Source organism: Agelaius tricolor, unplaced genomic scaffold (genome assembly GCF_023055355.1).
Source record: "Agelaius tricolor isolate 1412-34295 unplaced genomic scaffold, bAgeTri1.0.p SCAF_1, whole genome shotgun sequence".
NCBI classification, from domain to species: domain Eukaryota; kingdom Metazoa; phylum Chordata; class Aves; order Passeriformes; family Icteridae; genus Agelaius; species Agelaius tricolor.
In genome coordinates, this window is record NW_027269261.1 from 92,551,423 (window position 1) to 92,566,490 (window position 15,068).

General features: G+C 37.6%; 1 protein-coding gene across 2 annotated transcripts in view; it reads left to right on the forward strand.

Annotated features, from left to right (window-relative positions):
• Positions 1-15,068, forward strand: part of ME1 (malic enzyme 1) — a 153,846-nt gene that overhangs the window by 117,272 nt on the left and 21,506 nt on the right. For both annotated transcript variants that reach the window (XM_071443797.1, XM_071443803.1), the window contains exons 7-9: positions 455-564; positions 10,424-10,521; positions 12,287-12,400. In XM_071443797.1, the coding sequence (XP_071299898.1) occupies positions 455-564; positions 10,424-10,521; positions 12,287-12,400 (322 nt within the window). The remainder of the gene's footprint in view (positions 1-454; positions 565-10,423; positions 10,522-12,286; positions 12,401-15,068) is intronic.

The window sequence follows — 15,068 nt, forward strand, 5'->3', positions numbered from 1 at the left end:
CATTTTAGGACTAATCTTACTAGCACAGCAGTGCAATTGATGATTTGTTAGGTATCGACATCCAAATCTAGTGCCAGGAGTCTTGAGTTTCCAGATTAAAAAAAAAAAACCAAAAAAACAACCACAGAATTATAGCATGGTTTGTGTTGGGAGGGTTTTGTTCTCTAGGTAATTGCTCAGTGCAGACTTCTGTTGAGATGTCTGCAGAGGGTGAATGCCTTTTCCACTGATCTTCTATTCATAACTTAGAACTGAGTAAATACTATTAGTAGTATGATTATGCCTTCTAAATAATCTGTATGAATGTAAAGATAACAAATACAACAGAAACATGTTGAGAGTTGTATGATTCACATTATACTTGCATTTAAAATCTGACCACAAATGTTACTAGTGTTTTAATGTATAATTTTGAAACTTTCTTAACATAATGCATAATTTCTTGTTTTTCTAGGTATGGCATGAACTGCCTCATTCAGTTTGAGGATTTTGCTAATGCCAATGCATTCCGCCTCCTGAACAAGTATCGTAACAAGTATTGCACTTTCAATGATGACATTCAAGGTAACAAACTTTTTCTCTTCTCTTCAGTATTCTTCCCACAAGCCACAAAAATAAATCTTAATTTCCAGAGGGGAAAAAATTATCAACTTTATTGTAATATTTATAGATGTATAGGTCACGTTTTGCCTTGGGTTTCCTCAGCATGAATTTTTGGCGAGCTGCATTTGCTCTTAACCTTTCATCTCTCATTTACACCTCATACTTTATTTAGATGTTTGCTCTTCAGGTTTGGGGTTTTTTTAATAGTTTAATATGTGAATGGCTTTCTCCATATAAATTACTGACTTCTTTGAGCAAATGTCAAAGCTCAAACCTGGTCTGTACTTTCTTGGTTTTTTGTCACTTCAGTGACAACAGCTCTACTGTTCCTCCATGCAACTAGATTGATAAATGTCAAAATGTTTTTCAGTTCTTAAGCTGACAACTCTGTTAAATATTAATGTAATTTTCCTCACAGTCTTATGCAGTTTTAGATGGAAATGATCCCCTTGGCTCTCTTTTTCCCATCTGAATCATTTGTGGAATGAGCTGGAAAAGGGAAAATATCTAGGGTTGGAAATATCAACAAGGGGGATTCCCCAGTGCTCAATCTAAACAGGCATCTTGTCCCTCCCTCCCAAGAAGACAGACAAGGAGGGCTGAAGTGGTGTATGCTACTACTCAGGTTGCCTTATATCTGGTCAGGAAAAGAGCACTGAAAAATAGCTTTCTCTAGGGCAGTGGCTTCCATCCTTGAGAGCAGTCTGAAATCAGATGAACTGCTGGAGAGAGGTTTCCAGAGAGGGCCCTAGGTATCCAGCTACCTCTTATCCCTGATGTTTCCTTGGGTATGTGAAGGTCTCAGCAGTGACATGTCAAAAATGGAAGTTAACCTGTCTTCATTTCTCATAGCTTTCAGTGACACTTTAAGCCAACTATTAGGAGCTGGAGTTTTCCAGAAGTCCTTATTGAGTCATGCTTGGGATCTAGATCATATTTCAGTGACTGAGTGCATGGTAGTGGATTCAAATAGTCCTTGTCTTTCTGGTGTTAGGGATTTGACTATCCACATGAACCTTGTTCCTGTTATAAGCCTGATTAAGTTCTTCTACTGCATCTGAAACAGATTATGGAGGACAACCTCCCAGATAGGAAAGAAACTAATTACAAAATGTCATTTCTTTTTGTAAGAAGCATGGTGCTGCCTACCCTGAAGGGTCTGAGTTTAGCCATGGCTACAGCACTTCATTATAGCAGGCCAAACAGCATCTGGAAGTTTCCCTGGTTGTTTAGAGGCCTGATTTCCACAGGGAATTCCCTTTCCTTGCAGGATGAAGGTCCTTAATCCAAATCAGAAAGAGACTCAAGTAGAATGTGGTTTCAGAGAAGTGGGTGTATTTCAGCAAAAGTGTACCAACTACGGGTAAACTTACTTGACGAGGCCTTTTGTGTATTTGCCTTTTCAAACCACTTCATTCTCTCTCCTGCACCTTGGAAGGAGGTGTCTTGACATTCAGAAGTGTTGGAAGGTATCCCTTTGGTTTTTGTCTCAGCTGTCGTAGGAGCTATCAGCCTTCCTTAGAAGTGCAGCCTTTTAATTTATTCATTTTCTGCAATCTAATTTGTGCTTATGGGGCCTTTGATATTTTCACAAACAATGCCTGTGACTTTTGGGTGATCTCCATCCTTAATATCTGTGTAGCTTCCAAGGGGTGAAAGTGGATGCATTTATTTCTGGTCTCTGTCATTTGTCATCATATCCCTAGTTACCTTCAGTAACTTTTTTTTCATAGCATGTCATCTTTTCCTGTAGTGTGGAAGTAGAATAACAGCCTTGATCTTTCATCACTCTTCCAGCTTTATAAACCCTAAGGATCTTTCACCTAGCAACTATAATGAGAATGGATGGTGCTAACTTCTTTATCAATCCTTTGAGATTTTCAGTTTATAAATAGCGTGACTTTTTCCAGGATACTTGAAAGAGTGGCTTTCTCTGTATACAAGTTGTGTTTTCTACAACAGTAAAGCTGACAAGTTGTGCCAAGCCAATAAAAGCAAAGAAATGTAACACTGCATCTAATTTGCCATCATCTTCTGAAGATAATGCTTACATGGTATTTTAAACATAGTTTCTCCTAGTACTAACATTTTTCAAGAGAAAGCTACTTTAAGATCAAAAGAAATGTTTAATATCTTTCATAGAAAGACTTGAGGATTTCTTTCTCTATATAAGATATCCAGAGAAAAGATCCCTATGTATCTTAGTTGATGCAATGAGGACCTTTCAGTATCTCAAATCTAAAAAATACCCTAATATATGATCCTGATTTTTAACAGTCACTAAAGTGGATAAAGAAAACATGACAAGCTGCATATACCCATCTGCAAGTACCAACTTGGACAAATGCAGTTGCCCTCTCTTAGCTCACAGCTATTTACACAGGGTCAGCCTGCCCCTAACTGACAATTGCAGAACATTCAGAAAACGTCTGCCAAAACACTGGGCACAGAAAACCACTAAAGATTGACCATTAAGGATCACCTATAGACATAATTAAGAATTTCTGGAAACAGTCTCAATCCCTGCTACAGTACGGTCACATCCTTTACTCTGGAGAAGGCTTTGTAACTTTTTCTACATTACCTCTCTGTACACAAGCAATTGAGAAAAAGGTGAACAGGATTCTGACCAAATAGTATAAATATGTATTGGAATAATAAAATTCTTTGTACTTTAACATTTTAGAAAGCATCTTTGGTTTTGGATAGGTGGTGAATTTCTTCCCTCTGAAATTATAATAATTTCTCCATATTTGTATTTTCAAAATATCTTCTTACAAACACAATAGCAATATTTCCTTAGGGAGAAAATACTCACTTTTTCCCTTGGATTCCGATCTGGTTTTTTTGTAACCACAGATCAGCTTGGTGCTTTTTTTTCCTCTCTCTCTGAAATACTGAGACAGATTATTGGAAATGAAAATCAGAGAAAGCCTTTGGTTTAAAACAAATACTTTTATCTGGTTTTAGCTATTAGAGAACCTTTTCCAAAACTGAGCGGGGGTGGGATCATAATTTCCCATATGGGAGAAATATGAATTAATTTTGTAATGGCAAACTTCACAACATTTAGAATTAGGTCAGATTGCTAGCTTTGCTCATCTCCAATATATTTAGGAAGGAGGTGTCATGAGGAAAGAGTGGAATTTTTTAAAAGATATGATATGTGATGGTTTTTTCTTTCCAACCCCTTCCTGGGAATGGACCCCTGGGACCTGTGTTGCCAAACAAAGCTGTTTCTCGGGGTGAGAGATGTTCTCTGTGTCACTACCCTTGAAGGAAGCAGGCTTGGGATTCACAGTTTAAAATTTCCTTAAAGAAACGAACCAGTTCCCTTCCCTGCTGCGGGGAGGTTGAACAAGTCTCTCAAGATCTGCTAAAACCAAAGTCCTGGGTACAAGGCAGTGCTGAAATCCTGCTTGTGCCTGGGATTGGCTTGGGCCACACCTTCCTGCCCTTCACAAACCCGGGGTGCCATAGTGCTCCCTTTCCACACCCATTTTGACTTTGGTGGGTCTGTTGAAGGAGTTTTTGCTACTTGGGCACAGTCAGTGGCTTAAGGCATGTTTGCATGTCTTAAGAGATATACATTTTTTCTGTGGGTCTTTTGGTGCTTATCATGTGGTCACTGGTTGCAGTCACTGCTGACATGGATACATTTCAAATAGTGGCATAAATTTCTCTGGCCTTGCTGCCTCTATGTAGGTCAATTATTTCAATTACTGGAATTTTTGGAATTTCAATTGACAATGACAAACTTCTGTAGTATAACACAATCTACATAAAATAAGTGTTTCTCTGCTCTGTGATACTGGAGTTACAGTTCTTGTAGCTTCACTGTACCCACAATTCCATTGCTTTCCCCCACAATGGACACAGGGCCTGTATTTTATGCCAATAAAAATATTTACACAGAGAGATTGCACTGGATTGGAATTAACTTCAGTATCCATCATGACCTTAGATGTCATTAGTTTTGAACAGCTGTGTTGTTTGATTGCATCAACATTTTATGAAAAGAAAGACACATAAAGTAAAAAATGTAGACCACATATAACTTAACATAATTATTTCATTTTGTATTTTGATTTTATTTAAAATGTATGTTAAGTGTTCAGCAGACTGCCATTTGAATAACCAGGAAAATTATACCTGGAAGTTATGTTGTGACTAATTCAATGTTAAATCAGTGCCATTCTCAGAAATCAAAATTTCTGTGTTACAAACATTGTCCTTTTAAAGATTCAATTCTTTTAACATTAATATAAAAATTTATACATTTGGTGCCTGGAAATTTCACTTCTTGAAGTCAAATTGTAGAGAAGACTTTGGATTTGTTGTTACGGTTGTGATGGGCATGGGACTTCCAGTTCTTTCTCTGACCGGGATTTTGAAAAATGCAGAGTGGAATGACATATAATAGTTCAGATATTTATATCATATATCTCAAATTCTGATAAGATATGCAAACTGTAGAAAACTTCTTTCATAGGCATGTGCTTTACTTTCAGAGACACTGGCTTTCAAGTGAAACATGCTGAGATTTTTAAAATTAAATAATTAAAAAAATAAAATGGTTTTAAAAATCCTATTAAGACATATGCTGTAGGGTTATGTGAAGTGTATTTTTCTTTTGGTATATTAAGGATATCACCTCTTTGTTACTCAGTGATAAAGTTAGATTGAAATCAGTCTGTTTTCAAGTAAATACCCTACTGTAGCTTTTGTGTAATTTTCCATGTGTATACAGAAGCTTATGTAGGTACAAGTATTCCTCTGTTTCTCTTTTTGCTCATTATGGGTTTAAAAAAGAAATCCATTCTCCCCATATTCCAGGGCAGCCAGCTCCAGGTGGTCCTGCTTGCTTGAGCAGGGAGTCACACTAAATGCCCTCCCATCCTGTGCTGCTGGGACTCTGTATCCTTTTCCAAATATGCCAAATGGTTGGTGTTTTAGACAGGCTGCATTTCTCCGTGCCTACAGCCTTTCCCCTCTTTTCACTGCCTGCTGCAGAGCAGGGCACTGTGCACAAGCAGCTTTGAGAAGCCCATTCATGGCAAGAAGAAGGAGCTGCCATCTCTTAAAAGAGGGGCCTTTTCAACTACCCACAGCTGTAGCATTTGCCTCACTAGCAACTGAGATCTCACCTTTTCCATAGGATCTTTACTCTTTTTTCCTGTATGTGTAGGAGATGGGAATGGATTTTTTTCCCTGGTACACTGTGAAGTGCTATTTGGATGGCTGGCAATGTTAACATGTGATTTCTGTTATGCTGTGTATTGAGAAATATGAATTTTACTTTACCACTTCCTAATCTTTTAGTCCAGAATGAATACCTCAGGTTTTTGGATGTGCTGTAGAAAGTTCTTCCCTCTTATTGTTTGCTAGCTTTTTAAAATGAGATAGGTAAAATTACATAAAGGAACTACTAGCACTTGATTACAAGTTTTACTTTTTGAAACTTTAAATAATGGACAAAGGCTTCAGTATAATAGGCCTTTTCTCACTAATTTAAATTAAATTGCATCCAATATAAATTAAGTTCTTATTCCTCACATTTTGGGGCTTTTTCCCCCATTTCTTTTGTTCAGTTGTATCTGCTGAAATGGTGGTCTGTGCTCCCAAGCATTTACAGTGTGTCAACCTCAAAAGGCTGTGGATTTCTTTTAACATGTTCATGCTCATTTGTGCAGTTTACTGTAACAAGGTTAAAGAATCTTGCACAGAAAATGAAGACTTGGTATAGAATAGTGTACCTTGATATTTCACATCTATAGTGTTTATACAAGACATGACTTACCTTCCTAAAAAACTATGATGAAATATTTGCTGTTGCAGCAGTTGACACTGCTTTAGGAAAATATCCATTGTTAAATTTGCTTTGATTAATCTTCTAGAAATCTGTGGAGAATAGAATGGGTTTTCAAAATCATATCCTTGAACAATGTCTATCTTATCCTGCACACAAGGGATTTAACCTGTGCTCTGGCCAGTCTAATTCTCCGCTTCCTACAGCAATGACAGTCAGAATTCAAAAAATCACAGAATTCAAATAATTCTGTTTGTGCCTCTGCAAAATGATATCTGCAAAAAATTGTTTGCATCTGCCTTGGCAGATGAATGTGAATTGCATTTTGATGAATTTCAAAAACTTGAGCCAGTATTCAGGGTGAAATGTAAGGTCATGGCGTTAGTCAGAGCAGTTCCGGTTAAACAGATCTGCTATTCAGGCTGCCAGTGCCCCCCTTCAGTAGGAAGGAATAAGGGGAGCTGCTGACGAGGAGTGATGACAGCCACTGCCAGCAGAAGTGATAGTGGGTTCAATAATCTAATCAACTGGCTTATTATTCCTTTCAGAGTCAAAAGGCTGAATAAAATTGGTGTGGAATACTTCTAAATGCCCTTTTTACAGCAATTCTGTGCAAATCATGATTTGAGAGAAAAGTCGTATTTAAGCCTTTATCTATTGCAGTTATAAACTTTGCTCTGAATCATCCTCATGATGGACATACAGGTAACAGTAGCTCACATCCTGTGCAAATATTCAATGCAAAATGTATTGACATTCAGTGCAGGATTTTATTTATGTTTCATATATCTTCTATTTCTCCTTAAAGCAGAAGACCATGTAGTGAAAAATTTTGTAAAAATATCCCAACTGGTAATACTTAATGACAGTCCTTTTTTCTGGCTAACAAGCTTAGCAACAGTACATCAGCCATGAAGATAAGTGGTATCCCAGCATTCCCATTTGTTATAAATCTCTGGTGCTTCATTTTGACTCTGTCACCACAAAGCAACTTGAAGAGAAGCTTTCATGGCTCTCTGAGAACTCCTCTGATGGGGGAGGGTGCTGTGGTGACCACAACTTTAAGGAAGACAGGGATCTTACAGTGCTCCAGCTCAGCTTTCCTTTTCAGGAGACCAGATTGATGGTCCTAGGGATAAGCTGTGTTATGTAGGCTCCCTCCTCCTCCCCTGCAAGCAGAGCTGTGTAAAATAAAATAGGAGAAAGAATTTGGCATCCAATGAGACAATGGGATTTTTTTCTTGCTGGTTATGAGGATTGTTTGGTAGAGTACCAAGGGAAACTGAGAGCACACTCTGACTTCTCTTTTTTGCCATTTTTGGTCGTTGCCAGCTTGGCACTTGCCTGAGGAAGACTTAATTTCATCTGGGAAAGAAACAAGCTAGTTCTGGGAGACTGTGAGGTGGAAGTGTCTCAGCCTGGTGGTTATTGTTCCCAAAACCATGCTTCAGAGGAACCATTTTAAAGATTTTTATTTAGAAATCAGGGATAGAACAAGTCATAAAAATGACTAAAGAAGTAAAAAATGCCAGATTTGTATGGTCTAATCATTAAGTGGGCTGAGAACAAGGTGTCCTGTATTTCTGATGATTGAAGTGAAAAGTCATAATCAAAAGCATGTAACAAACATAATTCTGAAGGCACATGTTTTTTAACTGTTTAAGTGGATTTACTTCAAAAAGTTACTTTCTAACTTTAAAACCTTTTATTTTTGAAAAAGTAACCATTCTTGAAACTTAGATGATGCTACCTACAAACCACAGATTCAAACCTAGTCTTCAACACCCAAAGGATATCATTGAAGAAAAGTACAGTACAAAGAAGCCAGTACCAGACTTCTTACTACCTCTGTTCTTTTAGGTCCTGTAGTTTTAGCTACTGATATTTGACCATCAGTGGTCTGTGTGCCTGAAGTATGAATGCCTGTTTTGAGCACCTCATAGAGTTTAATGTGGGGATTACTGCTATCTCAGCTTTAAAATTCACCTTGTTTCTGAGAAAATAGACTTGTGAATAGCAAATTTAGAGGAGCTGCTTATTGAGAGCAACCGTCCAATATGCAGATTTTGGGCCAAGTGCTTTTGTCAGGCTGGTCATACCCATTTCATACTTTTTATGAAGGAAAAGTCAGTAGCAATATGAATTCTCCCCTCAACTGTGTGGCTTGTAGGCAATTGCAGATAGGGCAGTGGTGATCGGGAACAGACTTGTAGGAGCCAGCAGATCTCCTTCTTGCAAGTTCTTGCAGGCTTCTCAAAATAATTAATGGCCCCATCTTTGATTTCCTTAAGTCAGTCAGTGACAGCTGCTGCCCAGAAAGGGAAGAATTCACTTCTTATTCCTGGAACTGGACATTGCAGGGCCTGTGTTCATCTCTCTGTGGTCCAGCTCTCTCTGAATCAGATAGGCATTATAAATCTTCAAAGACTGTTGAAACCCGTGTTTTGACTTTCAGTACCTAATTGTTAGCGTCTGGACAGCTTTTTCAGTTCTAGAGAAATCAGTGCTGTCTGCAATTGGTTCTTCAGAATCTCCTCTAAATCCAGAACTTTGCTGGAGGTATTATTTAACCCACTACTATATTCCTGTCCATGGGATCCAAGTTCCTTGCAGGAATAGAGTTTGATTTTTTTTTTTTGTGGGCTACCTTATGCTTTAGTGATGATAATAATTTGTGAAAAATACAAGCTTGTTGCATGAAGTCACAAACACATGAAAGAAAGTCTTCCCCTTCCAGTAGGCTTTGTTGGGGAGAAGGAATCACCTTCAGTCTTTCAGTCAGAAGAGCCAGATGTGAGCCCCTGGTGACCAAATACCACTTCCTTGAGCTCGACAGAAGCTGACAACTTGACTCAACAGAGCTGACAATTCACCTGCAGGGCAGTGTATCAGTTTGGGTGCAGCAGTTCAAGTTAAGAAAACTTAACTTTCTGAAAGAGTGGGAGAATTGGTATTGTTCCAGATAAGCAAAGCTGATTGGAACACCATCAGTCTGCAAATGTAATGAATTACTTTCTGCAAAGTAACAGGCTTTCCAGTAGTAGATAAGAGGCTGAAAAGAAATAGAAGAAGAAAAGAAACGTTTAGATTTGAAATTTTCAACCTAGAATACAGTTAAGCACTGGAATAGCTTGCTGAGGAGATATAAGCATATTTGAAAGAAGACCTTAAGGACAAGTTAGACAAAGATATGTCAGCAATCACAGAGGTTAGATTTACTCTGCCACTGTGAACCAGTTTGAATTAGATGCCTGCTTGAATTCTTTTTTTGCTCTACTTTTTATTAATAGCTGTCTCTCACAATGAGGACCAAAATTTCTCCATTCAAAGACAGACAGGTGTCTTTTTTTCTGGGGTTCTGATTTGGAGAAAAAAGACCTCCCCAGGCTAAATCACGAAACTAAATGTTAACCTTTTCCCCTGTGTGGCATTACTAAAGAAAGATTTGAAAAATGTTTTAAAAGATACTAACCTGAAACTCCTGTCACAGTGGGCTGAAGTGTTAAATAAGCTGGCTTTATTCTTTCAGCTGGTTTAGCTTCTCTATAAATGTTCATTTTGATATTCCACTCTGACAACCTCCCCATGAGAAATGAAGCTTTATTTTAGCCTCGTATTTTACTGTACTTGAAGTATATCTATTTGAAGAATGAAACCAGTAACTTAATTTTCAGTATCTGGATTTCTTCAAAATATTTCTCTCTGGACTCTCACAGCCTTCGTTCTAAAAAAGGTCATAACTAGAATATTTTACAAGAGTTTGAATGGCCTAGCCATTATACCCATCCATAGAATCAATTTATTTTATTTAATGTTACTCTGATGATATTCTCACTTACATTTAATTTTTGTAAGAATGAAGTAGAGCAGACTCTAACTCCAGTCGACTGTTAGTTACTACCCTCAGTATTTGTATCTTTTAGCCAAAAGGTGCTGTGGTATTACTTAAAATGTAGAGTTTCGTAATTCTTTTAAGAATAACCAGATATTTTTTTCCTTTTTTTATTTCAGGAACTGCATCTGTTGCTGTTGCAGGTCTTCTTGCAGCTCTGCGTATCACCAAGAACAAATTGTCAGATCACACAGTGTTGTTCCAGGGAGCTGGAGAGGTAGGTGTTTTTATACATTGGGGAAATTGTACTATGATGAGTTTTATTAATATTTACTTGAGTTACATGTGTCCTATAAATAAGACGTTTAAATGAGTAGAATAATTACTAACACCTGCTGAAAGTTCTTCTTTAGTTCAAATGTAAATTCACAGAAAAAGCTCTGATCATCTGGTGAAGCCTCATCTTTTTCATAAGACATTTTTTGGAGATCTGCTCTCTTTTTAGAACTTCAAGTTTTAGCTCTTCCACTGTAAATTATTGAACTGCTCTTGATATAAGCAAAACATTTTTTGAAAGATGAGGAGATATAGAGGAGAAAGTAAATTTAACATGTTTACCCAAGTCAGTATTATTTAGTAAGAAGTGCCCCTTTGATTTTTTTTGCATTGACTATAGTTTTTCAGTATTCTGCATATTAAGGTCATCCATTTCTGAATATCTTTATGCACACTATTTTTATACTAATTTTTGAGTATTAATTTCTAAGCTGCTGACACACAAGTGCAGGCTGTACTTATCTACAGTATGGCTTGTCATCTCTTTTATGAAGCCTACAACCTCATGCTGGCTTCTTTAATTTCATTAAATATTTGGTGCTATGTCTGCAGTTTTCAAAGTGGCTTTTATGCATATCTACCATGTCATCACCTTACTGCATCAAGACTATCCATCTTTCTGGAGTTCCTTCCCCTGGTTTTCTTCCATGTTCAACAAGCAGATGAATTAATGGTCTGATGTTTATTTTTTTGTCAATAGTTTTAATGTGGCTGTTGCTGCCAAGAGGTAATGGTAGCTATCACGCCTGCTGCAGGAGCTGTTTCTTAATAAAACTAATTATTTCTTTGCAAAAAAAGGAAAATCTCACTTGGTTCTCAGTGAAAATCAGTGATAAAGAACAAGAAACAGAACCCCAAAAAATACATGTATGGGTCTGTAATCAGAAATATTGGCCAGTTTGTTGGCTTGTTTTGTTGCCTGGTTTTCAATCTATACCTGTATGGCATTTAATCTGTTGGATGAAATATTATAAAATCCAGTAAGAATGAAAAACGTTTCAGCAAAAGATTGATACATGAGTTTTTCTTTCCCCTGCTTTGACTGGGAGCACAGCCAAGTCTAGAGTTACAAAACACATGAATAGTAGGTAAAAGGAGACTTACCTTTCTGATGGACATCTTAAAAAAAGATAAGAGCAAAAGCTCTTGTGTTTTACTTTCTGGCATGCAGACTGTCATTTCCTTGAGTTTAAATTACAAAAATTTCAAAGACGAAAAAATATTTCATGTATGCTGAGATGAATATCATAGACTGATAGAGTGGTTTGGATTGGAAGGGACCTTAAAGATCATTGAGTTCGACCCCTGCTGTCATGGGCAGGGAACCTTCCACTAGACCAGGTTGTTGTCCTGGACCTGGCTGGAACTATCATAATGTGGAACAAATGTTAGTTCTAGCATTTTCTAGTTTCCAGCTCAACATTTATTGTGCTCTCCACACTCTAAGAGCCATCTGAAGATTCATCTATGCTATGATTTATCTATATGATTTAATATTTATCTATGCTCTTCTTCTGTGATATGGTTTCTAATTAACAAATGGTAGCTACAGTTCATTAGGTTTATTTTATGAAAAAATAATGATTCCATATTGTTGTTTATTAAAATTAGAAAACTTATCTAAAATAGTAGGGAAATTAAACATGTGAGCAGGGGATTTCTTTAATTTCGTGTTTTGTACTTTACTTTTCTTATTTTTCCTTCAGGCTGCATTGGGGATAGCAAACCTCATTCTTATGGCTATGGAAAAAGAAGGGCTATCCAAAGATGCAGCTATCAAAAGAATTTGGTTGGTTGACTCGAAGGGATTAGTCGTAAAGGTAATACAATTTTGTCATTACTTTAAATATCACAACACTTACTTGCATTCTGTAGATAAAGACAAGGACATATTCTTTGTGAAAGCAACTGCAAAAATATCTCTCTTGGGATAGTGAGTTGTTTTTCTTTTCTTAAGTTTATTAAATCAATGACAGACTGGCCGGTGGGATGATTATGCTTGGAGTTCCTGTTCTGTTTCTATTAGGGATGAGCACATAATGAAGAAAATTTTTCAGCAGTTCATTAAAAAATGTGTAAGAAAAGAAATGTTCAACTTCAGGGTTTAATATTTCCCATCTAAATGCAGCTATTATTTGTTAGCACAGTCTTGGACAAAGATGTATAGGCACATTACTAGGATAGCAGGCAAGTCATCCTTCTGCAAGAACTGAGATGCATTGCAACAAAAAGCTTCTCTGCCCAGTGATACAGCTCATGTTGCAGATGTTGTGGTCTGCAGTGCTATCAACACTGGTCAGAATTTGAAGCTGCTGAGAGACTTCATCAGTCACCCTTACCTCATTCCTTCCATGTGCCAAAATAAAGAAACATATGAATTCCATGTGCCAGAATAAAGAAACTGGTGTGTTTTAAAAGGTGGTTATGTATTTAATAGTTTGTGAACTACTTAAAGGAAATAGATGACAGGCCAGTTGCCTTTGCTTTTTCACCTTGCTGGTTGGTTTGAAGTATTTGTGGTCATCCTTATTGGTACCACACTTCACAGTGTTCTTTGGCTGTCTGACATTAAAGGTCTTTTGTGGTTCACACAACTGTGCATCAGGAGGATGCATTCTGCAGGCAGTGTCTGCTGGTTTATTGAACAGCATCACAGCACCTTTCACTCATACTGTTAAAGGGAAAATAGTACAATCATAGACATTGAGATGGGCAAATAATACCAAGGTCATCTTGGTCATCTCTTGCCAGAAGGCACAAAGGTAGTCTGATCAGGTACAGAAGAATGCAGGTATCTAGGACACAGATTTTTTCCCCTGGTGCTTTTTTTGTTTGTTTAATGTGTATTTTTAATCCTTTTGGTTTTCATCTAATAATTTTGAAGTGATTTTATCTCCAAATATAAATGACTGAAGGCTTGTAGGCTTCAAGGCTTGTATTGTCTGTGGCTGCAGAAACCTTGAGGTTGCCTAAGAATAATCGGTTGCACCATTTCTTTCACCATAGAAACTGGGCATATCAAATTATACTATTGAACTAAAATCACCTCCTAGTGATTGAGGAGACAAACAGGGGCAGAAGTGTAGGAGGTTCACAGCCCTGAAGCAGTAAAAGAGGTGTCTGCTGCATGTCCATCCAGCCGAGGTTGTTAACCAGCCTTTCTCCTTTCTTCTTGCTCCCTGGTTCTTGTCCCAGTCCCTTCACACCTCTCACTGCTAATTTGCCAGTCAGCTGAGAATCTGGGCTGTTGCTTTTGGTAAGCAGAGACTCATTCCTTTCATAGGTTCTAAATTTTTAGTGACTTGGTGACTGCATTCTTTCCTCACCACCTTTGAGCTTCTGCACTCTCAAGCAGTGCCAAAACCAATCAGTGTTTCACACAGCTTCGATGTTCCTTTCCTCTGCTTATTCTTCTTGGTGGAGCTTTAATTTGGGTTTTGTCCAAAAAGCAGTCCACTGAATTTCATGTCCTGCCTGGAGTTTATTTGTGAACTGTTTGTGATCGCCAGACATAACAGCTGTCTGAGGTAGATTAGGGCTGAATTTGTGGCCAGATGTTGATGCAAGCAGCAGGAACCGACGGTGCATATTTCAGGTCACTGCTTGTGTTCCTGGAAGACCTGGCAGCACCAATTTTCCCATCTGGCTGTCCTGAGGGGCTGGAGAACGGGTGGGGGCTTGCTGCTGTGTTCTGTTTGTGGGACATCTGTCAGTGCAAGGCCTGGGCTGACAAAAGGAAACATGTCCTTGGTATAGGGCTCTGCAAGTCCTCTCTTGGCTTTCTTCTGCAGCAAAATGTTCCCTCACTGAAAAGTTAAAAAAAATGGGCAAAATACCCTCCCTGCAAAGAAAATACAATGTAATCCTCAAGAGGCTTGAGATTTAACTGCTGGGAAGCTATATATACAGTGAGTAAATAATTAAACTATTCCGGGTTCCTTTTTCTGGCCTGATAGAGAATGCTGTGATTTAGGTCCACTTAGGAAATTATTTTGGCTTTAGCTGATTGCAGAAAAATGCTGCAAGGATTGAAGAACTTTCCAAACTTGTAGAAATGAGATAAGAGAAATAAAATGAGGAAGATTTATGAGAACAAAATCAGAACTCTATTATTACAAACCCTTTCATTACTGCAAAGGTAAGAATTACCAAAATCAGAACCTAGATCACCAGTTAATCAAATTTGGCATGAACTACGCTGACACTTATTTCTTACTACTAAAGACATGTATCAATGGAAACCTGATAATAAGAGTCCCTTAAAATTTGCCTCACTAAAACCTGCTTGATCAAAAGAATTCTATGTGAAGCAGGGAGACCTTTTCAGTACTAGAAATATTCTGATCAGTTGCTTTAGCAGTATAAGAAATAACAGAATTGCTGAAGACTCAGCAGTTACTTTGTCCAACTAAACTAATTTTGACATAATTTATATTCTATGCTAGCCTTTGATCAATGATTTTGCAATGTGTTATTACAGATTTAAAT